The sequence below is a fragment of the Anser brachyrhynchus genome, assembly GCF_964034855.1.
Source record: "Anser brachyrhynchus genome assembly, chromosome: 1".
NCBI lineage: Eukaryota > Metazoa > Chordata > Aves > Anseriformes > Anatidae > Anser > Anser brachyrhynchus.
The window spans coordinates 86,154,091-86,172,378 of NC_137694.1; the positions used below are offsets into that span (position 1 = coordinate 86,154,091).

General features: G+C 41.7%; 2 protein-coding genes across 11 annotated transcripts in view; one reads left to right on the forward strand and one right to left on the reverse strand.

Moving 5' to 3' along the window:
* Positions 1–18,288, reverse strand: part of LOC308187337 (uncharacterized protein) — a 424,496-nt gene that overhangs the window by 231,487 nt on the left and 174,721 nt on the right. The gene's annotated exons all lie outside the window — the stretch shown is intronic.
* LOC308187945 (inositol 1,4,5-trisphosphate receptor-interacting protein-like 1) lies at positions 3,457–5,999 on the forward strand. Its single transcript, XM_080576383.1, has one exon. It carries the CDS (start codon positions 3,605–3,607, stop codon positions 4,637–4,639), a length of 1,035 nt encoding a protein of 344 aa, XP_080432509.1. The 5' UTR covers positions 3,457–3,604; the 3' UTR covers positions 4,640–5,999.

The following is an 18,288-nucleotide window of genomic DNA, read 5'->3' on the forward strand; positions in this document are numbered from 1 at the left end:
CTTTGTAGCTGATTAACATCATTTGAAAAAAATAATAATTCTGAACTGTGCTCCTGCTTTTGCTAACTTGAAGGTAAATCTGTCCCTGATAACCACTTGCACGATGAGGAAAAAGGAAATGCTGTAAACAAGGAAGTATTTTTGAAAAGGCTCTTTGGTCACCCTATGTCTGTGTAAATGTTCATTATACAGGCCTTATAAGCAACACTGGTGTTATGAGCACTGTGCAATAAGGTACCACAGTTTCCTGTGTTGTACATTTAAAGGCAGCACCTAAAATCACCTCTTTTGTACCTAAAGCGTATTGTTCCTTGCTTATGCACAAATTCAGGAAATTTTAGGGTGCTCTGCTAATACATTCTTGCTCCTTACCAATACTGAAGTTATATTCACTTTTTTTTTTTTTACTTGGATGTTGAACATCTATGCATTTTACTCCAGTAGTTAAACACATGGAAAAATGTGAAAATGAAAAACTGGAGAATACAAAGATTCAACACCATCCACAGGAAGGTGTAAGTGTACTTCAGATTTTATTTCTGCCAACGGAGTAATATGTAAGGCAGAACATAGAAGCCTGCACTCATTTTTCTCAGAGGGTGGCAGTGGCATATTTTTCCCAAATCACTCAACCTTTTACTGATAAAGGTTCTGATTAATAATAGTTTAGGTGTCATTTTTTCAACTAAGAAACAAACAGTTTTTCAGAAACTGTCAGAAACAAATAGCATTATTTGTGGCATAAAAATAGGGCATTGTTATTTAGAAAATATGCTCTATTAAGTTTGAGTAATACAGATAGTAATATTGTGAATAGAATGAATCGTCTTCTAACGTTGCTTAGGAGACTCAAATTATGACCAGCTTGAGCAGGGATTTTCCAGGCATTGCAGATCGAAACAGAACTTTTTTCTACCTCCTTTCTTCCCTGATAATGATGTAGCTATACTTTATTTTTGTTTATAAGGGAAGTTGCAAAGCACCAAACGGAGTCAATGCAAGCATGTATTTGTAGCCATGACTGTAAACCTTTTGCTAGTTACCTTCCATTGACAGATCTTACAAGCATGGATTTTAAGCTGAAGAAAATGTACAGGTAATCTAACCAGCAAAAAATTAATACCTTTAGAGTGTGATCACCTGTTTAGTTTGCATGAGTGTGTGTGTATGCGTGTATGTGTTTTTGGTAACTAATTACAGCTCATATAGTATCTAATTTAAGGAACTTGTAACTGGTGCTGTACTGACAAAACAAAACAGAACTTCTTTTTCCTTATGTATTCATTTGAATCTTATTTCAAAAAGTAGAGGGAATATGATTTCTTTTTTCAAAAAAGCTATCAGTATAGAAAGTATAAAATGAACTTAATAGGTACTTCCTCTTTAAAATCACAATTAAATCCCAAGATCCTTCAAACCTTAATTTGCATATCATTTATTGTCCATCTGTTCTATTTCCAGTTTCTTCTTTACCATCTGGTTTTCTAATGCTGAATCTACCACACAACTTTATCTACATGTAAGGCCTCTAAACTGTAACTGATTGAATAATATGTATTATAAAATAAATATGCTTAGACTTTCTTGAAGACCTAACTCACCGCTGAACACTAATTACACACCCTAAATCACCCAGTGTAGCTGGTAAGGTGAACAATGACTGTAAAGGTGACTCCTGAAATGGATGGAAGAGAAGAAAGAGCTAGACCAAAAGACATACCCAAAGAAATCAAAGCTGGAGTCTGAGTAAAGTTATGAAAAGAGAAATCCTGCAGCAAGTTCAGAAGAATGGAGAGGAAATCTTATGGTCCCAGAATGTGTGACGCCATGCAATAGGGGAAGCAGTAGCAGCTGGTGCATGTTAAACAGCACTTTACTCTGCAATTGGTCCAAATAATTTTAACAGGATACTTCTATTCACTGGTGTCTCATATTCTGTCCTTGGTAATGTATCCAGCAATTTTGCCTCTTCATACATCCCAGGACTCTTAGACTGTTGTAGTTGTTCAGCTCAGCTGTTCTGTTTTTCGTCCTTCTAACCGTTCCATGCTTTTCTCAACAGGCACTCTAACTCTGTCAATTCAACAGCTGCTACAAACACTTCTGGTTTTGGCACCGTACCCCAATGGTTTCAAGAGGGTTACTTGAAGAGTAGGTAGGTCAGAATCAGCATTTCTGTAAAATATGACACGCGTGTGATCTTATATGATCTTTATGGGCAGGGCTGAAGAGAATGTTCTGAATTCAGTGGGTTCTGAAAATATACCCTGATTTTGCCCGTTATATTTTCAGGCTCATTGAACAGATCATTTCTATGAATCTACTCATGCAAAGAGGGGCCAGTCATTGTAGAAGTGGTGTAAAATACATTATGTGCCTGGCTGGGTATGTAAATAGGTGATGGGATATTGAACACAATGACAAACTGCTTTCTAGGATTTCAAATGAAAATAAAGCTTTTTAGCTCTGAATTCAAAGCAACAAAACACCAGCCTAGTAGATAGCTATTCACTGTAAAAATACTTGAGAAATAAAAGAGCATTATAAAGATTTAAATGTCTGGAGTTTTCACAGCAAAAATTTAAGGGAGACAATCAGAAAACTCACAATTTAGACATTAGTAATGTTTTACACAATTAGGTCAATTAGACAATCCAATAATTTTTGAAAAGCCATTTAGGATCCAAAATCTGAGAAAAATAAGAGATGTGACAGGGTAAAAATGGCTTTTAAATGAAGTATATAAGATATGGGGGGCCTACTGTTTTTGTTAAACTCAGTTTAACCAACACATTTAGAAGAGTTTATTCCAATTTTATCTGTCTGGTTCTGGCCATATCTAGATGGCTGTGAATACCTTCTGATAATCCAGGTCTCTGTCAGAAAGATTTTTTGAAATTTTAAATTCTTGCACTTCTTAAATTTCAAGACCAGAATTCTGTCTAGGATATCTGTGGTTTACACTGTGATGCAGATGTGCAACGCCAACGCAGATTCTGACACCAAATCTTCATTAAATATTTTGACCTAGTCAAATTCTTCTGTTGGAGAACTCCAGGTGTAATGTAACTCACCAGGACACAAATCTGGAGCAATATCAGATTCCAGATTTAAACAAAGACATGGTTTCATGAAGTTAATGAAGTGACTCATGAAAGGACTCTGATTCTCAGATTACATTCCCTACTCAGAAGTGTGTCACAACATAAAGCAAAAAGCTTTTGAATGCTCTGAAGGACATTCTCAGATCTCTCTCCTCTGCCTCTATCATTGTAAAAGCGCTACTATTAAAACAAACAAAAACAAACAAACAAAAAACAAACAAACAAACACAACTCTTCCTGTTCCTCACTGCAATATCTCACTAATAAATTCCACTTAATTGTCTCAAAAATGAAGTTAAAACTGCTCAGGGTAGGGGAGGGGAGGGGAGGGGAGGGGAGGGGGGGGAGGGGAGAGAGATTGCTGTGATGCGGCTGTGGTGCCTGTGACAGCACAGAGGGTGAGTCACAGCGGGGGAGCTGTCATCAGGGCCAGCAGCAGGCAGCGCCACCACACTGTGGCCTGGGCCATCGGTGAGTGCAGCTCGCACCTCCTGCAGGCCATGGCTCGGCTGATCTTCCTCGCCCTGGCTGTGCTGGGCATTGCCCAGAAGCCGTGGCTGGTGGATGATCACATGGATGCGGATGTAAATGAGAGAATGCAGCAGCATGCAGAGCAGCTGATTGAAGGCATGGCTCAGCTGCTGCATGAGATGGAGGAGAGGAGCCAGGAGCAGAGCGGGGTGGCCCTGGGAGCCCTGCTCTTCACTGCCTTGCAGCAGTGGCAGCTCTGGACCTTTACTGACCTCCTTGTCCTGCTCTTTGGGCTCCGCCAGTGGCTCAGGAAAAGGAGACATGGGCCAGGCAGCAGCAGCAAGCAGGGCAGCTCCACAAGGAAGGAGAAGGAGAAGGATGAAGACGACGGCGACACTGATGACACCTGGGATCTGGGCAGGGTTTGGGCCGATCGCACCCAGTGGCCAGCACCGTACATGGCCGACAAGTGCAAGGTGGTGGAGGAGCTGGTGGATGAGCTTCTTGGTGCCTGCAGAAGACTCTCCGGGAAATCTCTCTTCAAGCCACGTCTGCAGCCGGCCATTGGTGTGGGCTGCCTCTACGAAGGCTGGAGTGCCCGGCAGGACAGCGTCCTCTACTGCCTGCTCATGCCCCTGAGGCCTCCCCCCGGGCACGCCTTCCACCTGGAGCTGGGCGCCGCGGGGGAGACGCCAGCGAAGAACCCCGGCCTGCGCGTGGAGCTGGAGTGCGCCTGCGCGAGGGAGCGGCTGGTGGGGAACATGCTGTGCTTCCTCCACCACCCCGAGGACGAGCTGAGGAGAAGACAGGAGCCCAGCCTGCCACGCACCCTCTGCACCGGCTCCTACCTGGATGTGGAGGAAACCACCCGTTGGTTCCAGGCCTTGGTGAAAGCAGCCTGGGAGCTTCTGCCGCCACTGCCACGCCACTGCCGCCTGACGGTGCTGCCCTCCCACCGCTCCTGCAAGCTCAGGCTGGCCAATGCCTCTGAGAGCACCCTCTCCATTGAGATCACGCTTGGGGTGCAGCTAGACAACTCGGACACCTTCCTGAGCCTGGAGTAGCCGCGGCCAGCTTCACCAGCAGCACGGCGCCGCCAAAGAGCTGCGCTGTGGCAGAGATGCAGTCTGTTGGGCACACGGCCAGGCATGCCCGACCCCACAGCTTCCACCTCAAACATCTGCAGACCTGCGCCCATATGCTGGTGGGCAAAGGTTTTCCCCCCATGCCCTGAAGACGGCTGTGATTCACCACCTGACAGCCACAGCCCTGGCAAGTCTGGCAAAGGAAAGATTGCCCCCTGCGCCTGGATGACCTCCTGCGGCGCCTCTGCTGCTGCCTGGAGAAGAAACACCTTGACTGCATCCTCGAGAGGGAAGGCAATGAGAGGGTACCTGAGGAGATGGATGGTGTTGTTCCTGGCCTCCCAAACAGCTGGACTGCTCAACCTCTTCCAGGCAGTGACCACCCAAACTCTTGGAGAGAGCCCGTTCCTTCCAGGAGATTCATCCTATACATTGATGCCAGTAAACTGCTTGTGTGAACAAATGCTCTGACCGTGTCTGCGCAGCACTTTGTGGGGGAACATGGGCACAGGGTGCTGATTGCACTGCTGCCGCAGAATAGGGAAGTGTTTTTCTGAACTGACTGGCTGAGGTTGGAAGGGATCTTTCGAGATCACTTCGTCCATCCCCCCTGCTTCAAGTAGGGCCACCTAGAGAAGGCTGCCTAGGACCATGTGCAGATGGCCTCTGACTATCCCCAAGGACACCACGCCCCCTCTGGAGAACTTGTGCCAGTGCTCAGCAACACTCACAGTAACATACCCATTTCCTGACATTTTGGAGACAAAACCTCCTGTGTTTCTGTTTGTGTCCACTGCCTCGTGTCCTGTCACTGGGCACCACTGAAAAGAGCCTGCCTTTGTCTTCTTTACACCTTTCCCTCAGGTCCTTTCCTGCAAAGCTGCTTTCCATCTCATCGGCCTCCAGCTCACACTGGTACCTGGGTTTTTGCCTCCCCAGGTGCAGGACTTTGCACTTCCCCTTCCTGAACTTCTTGAGATTCCTGTCAGGCCATTTCTCCAGCCTCTTCAGTTCCCTCTGGATGTCAGCACATCCTGCTGGTATATCACATACTCCTCCCAGTTTTGTGTCACCTACAGGGTCTTTAAGAACACACTCTGTCCCATCGTCCAGATTATTAATGAAGCTGTTGAAACAGGACCCCAGTTATGCTGCTAGTTATAGGCCTCCAACAAGACCTCGTGCCACTGATCACTGCCCTCTGGACCTGGCTGTTCAGTCACTTTTCAGTCTACCTCACCATCAGCTCATCCAGCCCATTCTCCATCATTTTTGATATAAGCATTCTATGGGAGACAGTGTTGAAAGCCTTACTGAAGTCTAGATAGACAATCTCCACTGCCCTCCCCTTGTCTATCAAGCAGTCATTTCATCACAGAAGTTTATCAAGTTCAGCAAGCATGACTTCCCCTTGGTGAATCCATGCTAACTACTTCTGATGGCTTTCTTGTCTTTCATGTGCCTGGAAATGGCCTCCAGGGCTAGTTGCTCCACAACCTTGCCAGGGATCTAGGTGAGGCCAACTGCACTGTAGTTCCCTGGGTCCTCTTCTGAAGGCCACAGGACCTCCCGGCAGCATCCATCTGCTCCAGCACGGCACCCTCCACAGGCTGAAGCCTGTATATCTGCTCTGTGGCAGTCCTCTCTATGGGCTACTGTGACAGAAAGGAAATGGAGAAGAAAGGAAAATGGAGAAAAAATTATAGAAGGTGAAACGAAAAGGTTGAAGAAAAGCAAAGAGAGCAGGAAAGAAGGAGAAGAGAGAGGGAATGCTGGCTGTGGTGCCTGTGGTAGTGTGGGGGAGGGACTGCCACCAGGGCCACCAGCAGGCAGCAACACTGCACTGTGGCCTGGGCCACTGGTGTCAGGTGAAGTCTGCACTGGATGAGGGACAGGGCTCAACCTGCAGTGGTGGCCCCACCACACCACAGAGAAACAACAATAAAAAGCTGCCAAGGAGAGGGGATTGATGACAAAAGCTTCTACACCAAGCTCATTTTGGTGGCAGCCACATCTGGGGTTTCATTTTGGACGTGGGCACTGTCTAGGGTTAGGCTTATAGAGTTTTGCAAGAGAGAAAGCCCAGAGCCCCAGTCATTGTGGGGCTACGAAGCAGGTGCAAAGGATCCCCAGGGCTACCAAAAACTTTCACTCCTGGCCACTTTTGCGGGATCCATATCTGGGGGTCCATCTTGGACCTGGGCACTGTCTAGTAGAAAAAATAACTTTTCAGGATATCTTAATGTAGCTACAAAAATGTCATGAATTTTAGTGCAAAGATCTTTTTAGTTGGTAAAGCAAGGTTGGCCGTATAAACATACCATCTTCTAGGATGAAACCTGTGTACACTGTTTCCTCCCCAATAGGCTGGAGATGTCCCCAACGTTCCTGCATAAAGTGGGCAGACTGGCCATGAGGCCTCCTACACCTCTCTGTAAGACTCAGCCTGCTTTGCTCCAATGCTGAAGTCCAAATTTGCCTCATTATGTAGGTGCAGCTTTATTATAACCTCTCTGAGGTCCCATCTTTTTCCCATTACCTGTAGATGGTCACCAGATTTATTCTGACTGTGGAGGTAAAGGAGTTATACATGGCGCGGGATCTTTTTCAATGTAATATTTCAACCCTGATTGATTTTGAACAGATTTAATGCTGTTTCGAGCTTTGGCTGCATGTGGCTGCATGGCACGACGCCTGTTTCTTGAAACTTTGGTTTCTCCTTCATTGAAAGATACAGGCTTTTCATACAGACAATTCAATTTGTAACTCAGTAACTCACCTCTACAAATATCTTGATACAGATCAAACATGACATATATGTCACTGAATTGTGAGCTCACATAAATAATAGATAAATTGTATTAAAATGTATTTTGTATTATGTACCGGAAGTAAATGCACGTGTTTACACAGAAAGCATTTTCGGGAAAAAAAAAAAAATACTAGTAATAAAATTGCAGTTTCCTCTTCTTGAAGAATATCTATATCAGAGAAACAACATACCATGACTGAACTTTTGTTTCTGAAGGTTACAATGTTTTTGATAATCAAAGCCAATGGCACTTGGTACTTTCCATAATGAAATTCGGACCTCAGGATGATTAAATCATACTGACACCAGAAGCAATTCATAATCCCTCTCTGGTGTCTTTCGAAATCTCTTTAAAAAGTTAGAGTCTCTGCTGGCTACTTCATTTAGCATATGCAACTGGCTCATTCCTATCAAAAGCACCACTTATCAGTGCTGTTTGTTAAACTACACAGGCATTTGGTGTCAGCTCAGTGGGAAGAATGCTGTATCACAAAAGTAATTGTGTTCCCTAGGAAAAAAAAAAAAAAAACGGTTACATGCTCTAACTTCATCACTATTAGAGTCAATGACTACATATGTTCCTAGTTCATGGGGGCCTAAATCCTCTCAGTTATTTTTCTTCTTCTCCTCCTCACAACATCCATGTGTTGTTGTTTTTTTCAGAATGTTTTCAACGTCTCTCCCTTCATTAAGCTATTCACACAAAAGAACATTTATTCTGTCCTAAATCCTGGGTGAAATTTTGGATGACCAAATGACATTGGCTCGATATGAATTTCAGTCCTGTTATCAAAGCTCAGGAAACATACAGTTCTCTAACTCCCTTGCACTGTCCTTACCTTTAATGTTATTAATCAGTGGGAATCCTTATGGAAAATGGTGATGTAATAAGGATACGAAGACAACAAATCTCTGGATTAATTGTCTAGCCTAGAAAAAAATGTATTTTTTTCATTTTGTGTAACTGGATCTCACTGACAGACGTTGCCTTTTACTGGCTTTGGTACTAGAAGAGGAAAAAGTAGGGAGAATGATAGCTTAAAAACAGAGGAGGAAAATCAACATGTGGCTGAACTCAATATAAACAGACGAGGCAGTTCAAAGCAACTCCCTGGCTAGAGATGCTGAAGGACAGATGTCTGAATTTTGTTGATCAGAATGAAGGAAATTGGCACAAAGTACAAAATGTCTAAAAGTAGAACACATCTAAAACCAGAATTCTTTTGGTTAAATCCATCTATCTAAGAGTATACAGATGCACTTTCTTTTCGCCATCCTGACCCACCTTATACACCCAGTTGATATGAAGCAAATGGTACTATTAAAACGTATTTATTTAGACTAATTTACTCATTAGATGTTTCCTCTTTCATCAGCTTTTTGATTTTTCCCACCAAAAGTTTTAACATACTTTTTGTTTGACATTAAGCTTCCATTTCTTCCCTACAGAGTCATAGCAGTACCCCATGTGAGGTAGTCAGATATGTTCAAGTTCATACCATATTTTTAAACTGCAAATCACAGAATGCAAAGCTTTTAGCACATGCTTAGCTTGCCACTTGTTCTTGCATGTTAATCAGAAAGTTCCCGTGGGCCATTTTTGCCATTGAATACTGAAAAGGTTACAGCTACAAGGACAAAAAAAAAAATGCAAATCATTAAATTACAGACAACATACAACACAGTGTCACACATCACAGAATAATGATCACAGCTGCTGGGAGGAAACTATAAAAATAAAGAATTTAACAAATATTTTTATATAATTCAAACTAAATATCAAACTTTACACAATTTATTTACTAAAATGTTACATTGAAATGGTAAAAATTCACTGGAAGTAAAGAGAAGGTATACAGTTTCACTGAACGCTGACTTTCATTGTGTAGATTTCCCTAACAAAGATTTTTTTTAATATCTATTGAAATAATAATTAAAAAATCATAAATTTCTCTGAAATCCAGTACCCCAAAATTTTAATATACTTGTGCTTTCCCAGACAAAAAGATGTTCAAATTCACTTACTACCATAATTGAGTTACAGCATGCTTCAGAAAATGCCTTGTGATCGCTTCAATAACTTCTTCATTTTATTTTAGAAGCACTGAAACAGAATCCTTATTGTACAAAAATTTGGGTTTCACTTGCATGCAGAGTATCCAATACCAAAGACAGCATATTAGAATATTAGCATATTAACTAATTAGCCACTTTGCAGAATGATTAAACAGAACACTACAGCATCAAATTCCATTCAATAATTCATTGATCAATTTGGTGATAAATCATGATATACTGCAATTCCTTCCTAACACATTTGATTTCTGCCTAACTACATACCTGAAGAAACATTATCCTAGTGGCTAGAAATACATAGGTTCAAAGTTTAGATCTGCAAATCATATAGGAATAATTTGAGTCATAATTTTATTAGAGAAAAAAATGCATATGTTTGCAGTAATGATTGCAAAAGGTGGGCTGTTTTGGAAAATTCTAGCCATCTGGAATAGAGCTAAACAAATTCTTTGCTAGGTTAGTGTTCTGTTTTGCTGATAGCCAGTACGCTTGTTTTCTATCTTTGGCAGTTATTGTTCTTTGCAAATTGCTTTCCCAGCCACTGTAACACTTATAGCAACACATTTTAACCCTACTTAGAATATATTCTCACTTGTGACTTGAAAACTTTGACAAGAAAAGTGAACAAATGAATCATTACAAATTTCTCAAAGTCATTAGGATTTCATTTACTCTCATTTATCAGGCTTCAGTTGTCTGCTAGATACACAGCAAGCAAAATTTATTACAAAGCAAAAAACTTTAAATGTTTATCTTTGGCTAGATATTATCTTCAGGCTGGATGACAAACTGTTAAAATGGTAAGTGGGCTAAGTTAATTGTATTTACTTTATTACAAAAAAAAAAAAAAAAAGAGAGAGAGAGAACTGGAAACATTTATTTGCATTTACACTCACTACTGAATGTTTTCTCTGGGCAAGAAGAAATTGTTAGGGAAAAAAAAATCCACTTAAGGAAACTGAGAAATGATATCAAACCCAAATGATGATAGACAGGCAACTGGACATATACCAGGTTATTTTACATAGACAAATCTATTACTCAGCACGCTAGACCAAATTACAAACTCTCCGACACTGGTGGAAAAACTTTCTCATAGAAATGGTCTGCAGTGAATCAAAGATACTATGTGCTCACATGGGTATGAACAGCTGATACAATCTGGTCTTAATCTGGTCTTGACCTTGATGTTTGTTGCATATATTTAACTAGAGAGTATATATTGAGATGTCTGTCCACATGGTCACCATATGAGAATTTTGATCTAACAGTGCTTAATAAAGACCATGCAAAGTTTGGGATCCCAAGTTGCAGAACAAATGTATTCACTCTTTATTTTCTGTATACAGTGTACAAACAATATGGCTTTATTTTTTTCCCCCTTCCTTCATGCATGTGCCTGAATGTTTATTTTCAGTTGGTTTGCTCTTTGCTGAGTGACACAACTCTAATAGCAACACCTTACCTAAGCACTTAATTTTAAGCACACCATTAATCTCATTGGAACCAAATGAATTTCAGCACATTTAGGATAAAATGTTTTATTAAATCCTTGACTAAGCAGACACTTCACCCAATGCAAAGGATAACCAGGTAAGGAAAAATGTAAATTAATATCCAGTTATCTCCAGATTTGGTGCAAGACAAATTACATGGGGATTTGTTGTTGTTGTGGTTTTTTTTTCCTGTCTTTTCACTCTATTATACAATGGATTGTGATGGCTCAAATAAAACTTGTAGTTTTATTACAGCTTTTTATTTATTTATTTATTTAAATAATCAGCAGAACTAATGAAAGTTGGCATGGATTTCATCTATATGTAGGTGTCTATGACATGGGCTTCCTCATCTCAGGCTCACACTCGTGATGTAAGTAGCTCACATAAAATTCATTTCTTTAAGAAGTCAGATTAAAAATGCATATGCTTTTTAGAGTTGCAGCTTCTGTAGATTTATGATTAGAACAGATGATGTCCACCTTTACTAGGCAGTAGAAGTTTGCTATAGATTACTATTATTAAAAGTCGCAGTTTTCATACATTCTTAACTTATAGTCTAACCTTAGCAAAACTGAAATTAGATAATAGTTGACAGTTCACCTGAAACAGAATGCGTTTGAGTTATTTGATACATTCTTCTGGAGTATTTTTCTGCAATATACGAGATATTTTGGTCCCTATATACATTACCGTATTTCTGTTGCTATTGATAGAAAATGCAACTAACCCTGAATACCTGTGTCTACAAAGTGAGACAGTCAAGTAAGATAGATTAATTTTGTCACTAAGGCTGGAATTATTTGATTTAAAATGGTCATTTGCATTTGATCTAGTGTTCCTAGGTTCCCTTTATAGTCAGTGGAACCTGATCACGTTAGCTAGTGGCTAAGGCACAGTTCATCACGTCTGAAATTAGATGTTTAAAACATATCAGACACTAAAAGTACATATTTCTCCTCATCAACTATAAAAGTAATGTAAGGTGATTAGATCTGTAAAGACAAAGACAAAGACATTCCCCCTAAGTGTCTGAAATTCATTGAGCTGTATAAAATGAAGATTTGGTATCTATTCTAAATACCTGGAAAGTGTTGGAAACTGTTGGAGAAAAGCTTAAGGTCTTGATTTAACATTTCTATCTTGATCTGACATAATAAAGAAGATCTATTGGTGAAAAAGTTTAGAAACAATAGAAGTAATCATTTGACTAGTCCTATTTTCCACTTCAGTTAAACTCTAAAATACAACCAAATCAATAAAATACCATGATATAATTATACTGTAGGTTTCCAATTAAAGAGTGGTATATGCAAATAAAAGTGTGTAATTGCTATGTGATACAATTATATGTATACTATGTATATATATATATACTCATAATTTTCTTAAAGTGAGATAAAACTTGCTGCATGTTATAAAAAATTACCTCCGGACTACCAAAATATTCACAATTTTGCAATTAAAAGTTTTTGTAACACTATTTTATGCATTTAAAATTATATTCTGAAATTGCATGGTACTTTGAGGAATACTGTCATCTGCAACGCAGCTATGACTTGCGGAAAATGGACTCCACAATCAGTAAGATTGTAAAGTAGGTACGTTTATTCAGCGCTGGGCAGCACGGGGGGTAGTCCCGCCAAAGTCGTGTGCACCTGACGCGACAATTTGCCATGGTTATATGCAGCAAAGAGTTACATATGCATGACGTTTCACAATACACCTATACATACTCATATCCTGTCCCCGCTTCATATTAAAATTAGTTCCAAGGAGTCATTTCCATAAACTCCTCCCATCTGCCCTTGCGCAGTGTCTCCTGGTGGCGGTCATCGGGGGTCGTGGGGATGAAGGTTGATGACTCTTCCTCGTCACCGCTAGTTGACCTCTTGTCTTTGCGCAGACTCAGTTGCTCCTTGGCTCTTGTCCATCCGCAGGACCAGTTTCTACCAGTTTCTTAAGATAGGCTCACACTCTGATTAAGAGACTGACCTTGGTAAGGGGCCCAAGGCTTCTTGCTTTAGTTAATTTGCACAATGCACCATAGTTAGCAAAGACACTAAGTAGCATCCTAGTTTAATGCCGTCAGCGCTCTATCTCTACTTGATAAGATTCTCCTAACTTCCTCTCTCAGCTATAGTTTTATTTCTGTCACTAGATATAAGATAACTATTCAAACTCTGAAAAAAAAATCCTCCTTGGGAATGTAGTCAGTCTGTTCTGCTCCTACTCATTCTATGAAATATGGATATAGAGTAGAACAAGATATCTATATCTGTGGATATAAAGCAGAACAAGAAAATAAAAGCCCTTACCTTCAATTAAGTTATTTTGTATTTGGATAATTTGTAAATTAGATTGATCAAAAAATCTATACTCAAAATTCTTGTGTGTGACAGTTTTACCCTGCTGGGCAGCTGAGCTCCACCACAACCGCTCTCTCACTCCCCCTTCTCAAAGGAAAGGGGGGAGAAAATATGATGCAAAGGGCTCAAGCGTTGAGATAAGGATGGGGAGATCACCCACCAATTACTGTCATGGGCAAAACAGACTCAGCATAGGAAGATTAATATAATTTACTGCCTATCACTAGCAGACTAGAACAGTGAGAAACTGCAAGCAAACTATAAACACCTTCCCCCCATGCATCCTCTTCTATGTTCTCCGCCCAAGCGGCGCAGGGGAATGGGGGCTGCAGTCAGTCAATGACAGTTCATCTCTGCCGCTCCTTCACGGTCACTCTCTGCCCCTGCTCCACATGGGGTCCCTCCGATGGGATGCCATCCTTCCCGAACTGAGCCTGCAGGGGCTGCCCACATGCAGCAGCTCTTCAAGCACTGCTCCCACATGGCTCCGTACCACAGGGTCCATCCCCCAGGAGCAAACTGCTCCAGCACGGGTCCCCCACGGGCGGCGGGTCCCCCACGGGCGGCAGCTCCCCCCAGACGCCTGCTCCTGCGTGGGCTCCTCTCCACGGGCTGCATCTCCGGCCCGGGGCCTGCTCCTGCGGGGGCTCTCCATGGGCCACAGCCTCCTCCAGGCCACATTCACCTGCTCAACCAGGGGCTCCTCCACGGGCTGCAGTGTGGAGATCTGCTCCGTGTGGGACCCGTGGGCAGCAGGGGGACAGCCTGCTCCACCAGGGGCCTCTCCACAGGCCGCAGAGGAACTGCTGCTGTGTGCCTGGAGCACCTCCTGCCCTCCTGCTGCACTGACCTTGGGGTCTGCAGGGCTGGTTCTGTCTCATCTTCTCAATCCTCTCTCCCAGCTGTTGTTTCTCAGCAGATTTTGCCCTTTCTTAAATCTGCTCTCCCAGAGGGCCAAGCAGCATTGCTCCCAGACTTGGCTCTGGCCAGCGGTGAGTCCCTTTGGAGCCAGCTGAAACTGGGCCTTAATTATTATGGAGCAGCTGCTGGGCTCTGCTCACAGAGGCCACCCCTGCAGCCCTCCCACTACCAAACCTTGCCACGTAAGCCCAATACATTGTGACAGAAAGCTGAAATAAACAAAACAAGCATCCACTCCCCAGAAATAATTTTTTAAGCATTGTTTGGGGAGAGTTTCAAAAGTAAGGTCTGCTGAAATATTCCATTAAAAAATAAACTTTGAAGGCCAGACTGCAAATACCTTTCTCCATTAGTACTAATTTTTAAAAAATCTCACTGACATAAACTACTTCCAAGCATGAATTCAATGAGCTAAGAAAATAGTCCTATAAACAGTCCATCGGTACTCAGTATAAAATAGAGTTGAGGCTACAGTGTTCTTCCTTAAAGATTAACTTGTCCAAATCTAACTCCTAATAGGTAAATATTGTTCAGATAAATAAATATTAACCATGTTGAATATGGAATTAACTATCTACGCCAAGATAATAAGCATTTATTATCCACTGCTATTTTTTCACCTTATTTTTTCCACGTTTAAAACATGGAAAATGTTTTTCATATTTTTCAATGTTTCCAAGTTGAATATTTAACATATGCAGCAACATGAGTGAAACCACGGCAACTTAAAAAATGTGGCTTATTCTAGTCCATGGTCAGTGGATATGGCAGTATTTATATGAAAAAAAAATGGTTCCAGCAGCAAGGACAGAGCAAGAGAGCAGCCTGTGCCTGTCCAGGAGATTGGAGGCCAGTTTCAAGTCACTGGTAAGAATGATCTGTCCAGAAACAGATTCAAGGAGTAATGGCTTTAAAATAATTTATAAATAAATATATACATACATAAATAAGAGTAGATTTAGATTAGATGTTAGGAAGGAATTATTTACTCAGAGGATGATGAAGCACTGGAACAGGCTGCCCAGAGAAGCTGTGGATGCCCCATCCCTGGAGGTGTTCAAGGCCAGGCTGGATGGGGCTTTGAGCAACCTGGTCTGGTGGGAGGTGTTCCTGTCCATGGCAGGGGGGTTAAAATTATATCATCTTTAAGGTCCCTTCCAATCTAAACCATTCTGTAATTCTATGATTATGAACTTCAGGTTCACTACACACAAATGCATCTCTTTATCTTATTCTTCTGAAAATGAAGTATACAAGTATTCTTCCGTTGTTCTTTTGTATGATTTTATTCAAACTGAAATCTGTTTTGTGCATCCTGGGTAAATGCCCATCACATCAAACAGTTCATTATCTGATTTTCTTATTGTCTTTGTCTATTTTGGACCACAGATTCCAACCTGAAGTGAAGTACTCAACATTTTATTTCCATTGATGCATTTCTTCTTCTTCCTTTTTTTTTTTTTTTTGATGTTCTGAATTTGCATATTTCCCATACAAAAATATAAGAGCGAATGTCTTCTGGCAAAGCTATAGGGTAAATCCAAAGCATGACAATTTCACTGACAAACAACTGGAAACATGAAGTTTAACAAAGTTAATTAGTTTAAGAAACAGATACGAACTTAGCAATTAAGGAACCAGTAGTAAAATCAGTAAAACAGTAAAATCAGTACCATCAGTACTGATGCAATGGTTTCAATTTGGGTATACCAATTTAAAATAGTTGAAGCTCTGTCTGGAGATTTTGTAAATTAATCAGAAGATCATAGAATCATTTAGGTTGGAAAAGACCTCTAAGATCATCTAGTTCACTCTTTAATCTAGTACTAAAGTCCACCACTAAACCATGCTGATAAGTTCTAAATCTATGTATATCATGAAGACCTCCAGGGATGGTGACTCAATCACTTACTTCCCTGGGAATCCTATTCCAATGCCACACAACTCTTTCAGTAAAGAAATCTCTCCTAATGCCCAACCTAAACCTCCCCTCGCACAGCTTGAGGCCATTTCCCCTCGTCTTTTAACTTGGTTGTTGAGAGAAGAGCCTGATCACCACTTCATGAATGGAAGTTATTACAATACGAACATATTAAGAGATTCACGTAAATTTACATCAACTTTTCATTTCCTGTTAAAAAAAAAAAAAAGGTCCCCAAAATCACTGGCAAAAGTTTCATTTAAATTAGGCAGTTGCTGAATTGGGATTTGAGTATGAAGGTGACGTGTGCTACTGAGCTTCCCTGGACAATAACTCTTCTTGAAATTTCAGAAGAGTGTCTACACACCATTAGAAAATATTTGAGCCCTACTCAAATCATTTTATTTTAGCTCCAAAGCTGCTTATAACCAACTGTGGGATGAACGACAGGGTTTCTATAGCAGAGAGAAGTACTTTAATCAAGCTAAGATGACTAATAAAAACAGGATTGAAATCAATGAGAAAGATTTTCCCTCTCTTTGCTAATCAAAATCCCTGATGCCTCTATAGGTACCTGCAAGTCCCTGTACCAGGCCAGACCTGTGGGCCAGGCCCTCCCTGCTTCCCCCAGACAGGGTTTGGCCCCTGGGGCAGCTCCAGCTTGGCCTTGGCTTGGCACCCAGCAGGCAAACCAGGGCAAGTGGGGGTGGAGACTCATGTGGGAATGGCTGCAAGATGCTGGGACTCATCCCCCTGCCCTGGAGCTGTCTTTCAGCCCAGCCGTTGCCCCAGGCTGGCCCTGGTGAGCTGGGTCCAGCCCAGTCCTATGGAGCTGCCTTCCTGGCCAGGCCCAGGGCCAGTGGCGGTGCCAGGGCCCCACTCCAGTCCTTGTCCCTGGCCTGGCCCAGCTGCCACAGGACAAACAGGTTCTTTGGATGTTGGACAATAAAGTGGGAGCAGACCACGGACTAAGTTTGATGAATTTTATTATAACTACACATGCTGATTACATGTATAATTAAGCCTGAGTGGAAAGCAAGCACTCTAAGCATAAGCAAAGGGGAAAAGGACAAGCCACTTGCTGTGTAGGCAAGGCACAATATCGTTAATGATTACTCTTACCTGCTGATAAACAAGAGTCAGGAAAGTTGTCGACCTCTCATTTTCTTCATTGTGAGATAAGATGTCTCCTTCACCAGGCAGCACCCTTGAACCAGCTAGCAGGAGCTGACTGAGGTCACGCTGGGGAGCTACTTACTCTTCTAGGGCTGCGGCTTTCTGTCACAGAATAGCAGTGACTCTTGTCTGGTGAACAGTCTGGCCATTCCCCTGCGGAGTGCATTTTCTAGACCATTCACAAGCAACTGAGCAGGCCAACTCTGGTGTGAAAGCAGTAAGTGTGTCTCCTTGGCCCATGCCATATCCGAGCCAAGGAACCTCTCACCACTCCAGCTCCCCTTGCTGGGCCTCCACAGCCATGCAGTGCCTCTGCACCTCCCGCTGTTTCCTCTCTCTCTCTCAGCGCGTCTGATACAACAAGTTTCAGCCTACAGATATGTGACAAGTATATTTTTGTTTTCATTCTCTTGTTTAAACTTAAAATCCAGTAGGATTTATTTCCTCCATGGTTACAATTATTTTTTAATGCCACAGGTATGAACAACTCTGATCACGCCTTCCAGTTAGCATTTCCTTACATCTGTTAGGAACAAATTACATTACCCGTCCTACTGCCTATTCATCTAACCTTGTTATTTATTTCAGAATGTTTTCAGGCTTCATTATACTTGACTAGCCTCAATAATTTAGTGTCAACTATAAATTTTACTTCTCTGAAGTCCTTTCTTCCCTTTTTACATGCCATATAATTATCTGTAGAAAATTTGACATGGAAAATATCACAACAACTGTTAGCCTTTGGACAAACGAAAGATTTGATTTACATTCACATTGTCTGGCTTCTGCTTCTCATTCCTAATTTTTAATCATTACCATTAATTTACTTCTCACTCTGTGACAATCTTTCCCGAATA

Coding starts and splice junctions, on each gene's coding strand:
- LOC308187945 (XM_080576383.1), top strand. CDS start 3,605: ATGGCTCGGCTGATCTTCCTCGCCCTGGCTGTGCTGGGCATTGCCCAG.